At 29.3% G+C, this 4658-nt stretch overlaps 1 protein-coding gene across 1 annotated transcript; it reads left to right on the forward strand.

The window, feature by feature from the left end:
- The first annotated feature begins 6 nt into the window (after positions 1 to 6).
- On the forward strand, positions 7 to 4304 carry LOC132722457 (uncharacterized). Its single transcript, XM_060706966.1, has 6 exons — positions 7 to 279; positions 466 to 664; positions 1241 to 1321; positions 1552 to 1641; positions 2106 to 2210; positions 2848 to 4304. The coding sequence occupies exons 1-6, from the start codon at positions 152 to 154 to the stop codon at positions 3049 to 3051; spliced, it is 807 nt and encodes a 268-aa protein (XP_060562949.1). The 5' UTR covers positions 7 to 151; the 3' UTR covers positions 3052 to 4304.
- Positions 4305 to 4658: the final 354 nt, after the last annotated feature.

Below are 4658 nucleotides of genomic sequence, written 5' to 3' on the forward strand. Positions count from 1 at the left end.
GTTAGAACATCACAACAAAACTCAGAAAATTCTCGAAAACATTATCAGTTCAAAGGAGAAATTGGTTCTTGATCTTGAGAAAAAAGTTCAGCAGCGAGACGACAAAGTTCGCAGTCTTGTGAAGAAACTTGACCAAGACTTTCCAGGAAAAATGCATTGCAGTGAAAACAAAACTGATACAACGGTGAAAAATGAGATCAGAGACCTGAAGAAACAACTTAATCATACATTATCAAAACTACATGATACACAAGCTGAACTTGATGACACAAAGACAAGGTAAATCTGTTTTTCCAAAGATTGTAATGATCTTTATATTAAATAAACCAGGCATGTATTGTTTTAAACATATATAACTCAATAGCAAACTAAGAAATACTTACATGTTCCTTTGTTTTTATATCAAAACTTTATATGACCATTTTGATTCAATTAAAGAATGTATAGCTACGTTCTATTCCTTAGACTGAGTAAGGCCATGGGGAACCGTTTGACAGATAACAATCCCAACATTACTGATCTAAGCGACAGGAATCGTCCAACAAAACTTGCTGAAAAATGTGCAGAATTGTATGATAATCAATGGACAGATGCATTTGAAATTCTGGAAAAGTATTTTTCAACTGATGAGGCCGTGATTGAATCTCTTTTGCATATTTTACAGGTACGAGTAAATGTTTTTTATTCATGCGACGAGAATAAGATATAGAAAATGTTTAAAAACATTAAATGTTGGCCATTTCAAAGTACTGTATTTTGAAAGTTAAGTCATTGTATTTTATTTTTGTTAGTCTTACTTTAAAAGAAGTGTCATCATATTATAAAATATATCTAAAATATACTAAAAATATGTTTAAAGGGACGAAAATGTATTTATTGTTTGTCTAAACAATTGATCTTTTTATCATACGTATATTATTACAAAGATGTACTTTAAACAGAAACATGTTAGTGTTCTACTTATGTAATATCTTTACTGATTTAAACTTTATAAAGTATTTTCATAACTTTTTTAACTAAATAAAGTAAAATATAGTGTTAACACAATCACTTAGTCGTTGAAGTATAAGTTTTAATGATCACTCGTGTACATCGATTAGGGTAAATAAGGTTGTAATATCCGTCACCTTTAGCTTTTCCTATGTCTTTTGTTTTGTTCTAGATGCATAATTTATACTAAGTAACATATAACAGATAATTTAAGAAATAACGTTATAGATAATGTTGTTATTTTTCCAAGGCAACCATGAACTTTTGTCAGAAAACGGCCCAAAACCAACTTGAAGAACTTGAAAAGACATTGCAATTGGCAGACAATAAAGTAAGTATCTTAAAATGTCAGATATTTTGTTTAAAATAGAATATTATTCTGTATAACAAAAAAATATTATAACAAATTCTAATATTGTTTAACATATAAGCAATCGTTCCGTTTAATTATCATTACAAAATTACTTTTAATCTTGAAAAGTATTACAAAATTTACATGCCAAATAATTACACAATTACCAATTCGGTCATTTCATTTTTTCTTTCTTTTTTAATGCGCAGGAAAATAATGATGTATCAAACAGTGTGAAAAAGCAGTTAAAGGACACAAGAAAAGCCTCGGCGTTGTCAGCACTTGACAACCTACGCAATGTAAATAAATCACTATGCAACTAATAGATATAATTAAAACAACTGAAAATGCGTGTTATAGCGCTTTATATTTTAACAAATTATTTCAGTAAATACAATTTCTGAAAGTTCCGTTCTTTTTAGACATATCAAATTAAAAAAGAGATTAAATGTGTGTAGATGTTACTTAATATTTTCATGATCAAAAGTTGTAAAGCTCCTATACAACAATTCGCTTTTCTGCAAGTAAATTAAGTTGTTTATATTTTATGACAGCAATGATAAAGATGCAACACTATCTGCACTTCAAGCAAGTTATGAGTCATGAGTCTCCCTCAAGACTAGAGGTTAAAGATTACTTTGTAAATGTAACTTGAAAATTAGATAACGCGTATTAAATACTGTAACAATTTATTCCATAGTCGGGCCCCTTTTTTATCGTTTGTTATAAAGCCAGCTAAGAATAATTGTTTTATTTTTTGCAGATGTTTACTTCATACCTTAGACAATCGGCAGATCAAACAGTAACAAAAGCTCTTGAAATTGAGGAATTCACTTTTGAATGCCTTGAATTATGCTGGTTTATGATGGTATGTCATACGCATAAAATGACTTATATTTTTAGATAAAATTATTATAAGATTTTTATGCTTTACACCAGCAGGTGTCAATTGCCGTGTGGAAGCTGTAAAAAGTTCCTCTTGCTTCACTTTAGTGTTGTTATATTTGTTCTGGTCCTTTGGGATCATTGATGCAAGTACTATTAAGTGCTGAGAATTGAGCACCGCTCAAGCCGGTGCTAGCGGGCATAAGGGAAGTTGCACTTCCTCATTATCCCTCATGTACTGACTCAATCAAACCGAGTCTGCAATGTTCATGTAATTTTGTTGTGATTAATGCTTCCGATGGATCACTTTGTTTCCAGATTTGTTTACTCTTGTTTTAACGTTATTAATAATAAATTATGTTATAATAACTTCACTTCAAAGAAATATGTATATATGTATTTTCAAGATATGTTTCAACTTCATAATTATATCAAAATTACTGTCATTATGTATAACGCAACGGTTTTGCATTGATAAATTCGTTAACTTTAAACTGCAGAAATTTAACTTGTAAAATAATCTCTTTTGGTATCAATAGAAGCATAAATGGTTTTGTCGATTCATACTAAATATATGTAATATATTCTATATTTATTTGATATAATCTATTTTCTAATAGGTAAATGATCCTCCTGTTGCATTTGCTCCCTTGCTTGCAAAGGGTACACACTTCAACTCAGATTTATACAAACCGTATACAAGCAGTGGGACACACGTCGAATATGTTGTATGGCCTGCTTTGCTATTACATGAAGGTGGTCCAATTCTGGCAAAAGGTGTTGCTCAAGGAATCAACAAATCCAAGAAAAATGCATTCAATTAAAAATGCTTATAGGAAAACATCTAACAATATTTATAATACATATTAAATATTACCACTTGATTATACATAGAGGATATTCAAGTTTTGTCTATAAATACATGATTTAATTTCATCGAGTGGTATGAAAATAAATATTTAATGAGTGGCGGTAGCCACGAGTGAAATATGGTAATTTTCATGCCACAATATGAAAATAATTCATGTATTTATAGAAAAAACTTGAATTTTCTGTTTATTATATACATTTTTCTCTTTTTTGACATTAAAATTTGAAAGACTTTCCTTAAATTTTGTATACTGGCAGAAATTAAAAGAAAGTAGTCCGGCAAGACACCAGTGAAAATACGGAAAATATGTTTCACTGCAGTGAAAAATAAATTTTTACAGTGAAAATACGGAAAATGAATATACACATTTTATTTCATCAATATTTCTCAATATTTCATTTGTAAGTATATAATAAAAACATTTACATGAATAATGGTAAATACATGCAAGCATGTACATGACAGACCTTGTGTTTCTCTAAATGTCTTTATTGGTTGTTCTTTTTTTCTTGTGACAAATCTTGAATGCCTAGTATGCCTTTCATAGTAGTGAAATATCATTTAAACGGTATATGAATAAGTTATCGCTAAATGTTTTAATTCAAATTCAAAATTCTTATTAGTAAGTTTAAGCATGTTACACTAAATTTTGTCAATCACTGTTGACAAGCTGTGTTAAAGAAACATGTAAAATTACATTTTTTGATGTATATGTATTCATAAATGTATTAAGCAGACAATATCATTGAACGAATAAAATCGTTTTTGCAATGCAAAATCGCACAAAAATCTCAAAAGAGGTCAATTTGTATCAAATTTCTCTGTGTTTGCCTTCTTTGTTATTTATTGAATGTCTTTACATACATGTATATCAATTTTGACTATAACTTTTCCACATTGAACACACTGAGGTTCTAAAGTTTTCCTTTTTTTCATGTTACATTTTTCATTTTTTTTTGTATGTCATTGTATAAAACTTTGATAGTTATGCTTATTTTCATATTCTTGAATTAAAGTCATTAACACAGTTTTTTAAAAATGTCATGTGACATGTATTCGAATGTTTAGATTTGCATTATTTTCTATTTTAATTTAAGTATCTTATAAGGTGATATCATTAGGATGCATTTCAGTCAGCAAATATTATAACTTATGCATTTTAGCTGTATAGTTCATGCAACTACGCCTGTTTATAAACCAATTTAAACAAAAAGTAAAACATAACAATTATTCTTGCATCAAAAAAGGCACGACGGTAAACATTAACAAAGAAGAAAGTATGCATTAAACGATATATAAATATGACCACGCGACGTTGTTGCACGAATTCTAATATAAATGAGTCATGGCGCAATGTACAAAACAACTTCAAGCAATTATGGAACCGGTAGTTTTACTGTCAAATGGCACCGCATTAGCACATGGAAAGCATGACAAAATGGTTGTGTTTAATAAGAAATGTAGACAAAGAAACGCAACATTACCAATTTTTACATATACCTCTATCATTCAGGAATGCAATGTCTTGCATTCATTAACTTTCGCAGATGCACCCAGATT

Source organism: Ruditapes philippinarum, unplaced genomic scaffold (assembly GCF_026571515.1).
Source record: "Ruditapes philippinarum isolate M1 unplaced genomic scaffold, ASM2657151v2 ctg6628_1_1_1_1, whole genome shotgun sequence".
Taxonomy (NCBI): domain Eukaryota; kingdom Metazoa; phylum Mollusca; class Bivalvia; order Venerida; family Veneridae; genus Ruditapes; species Ruditapes philippinarum.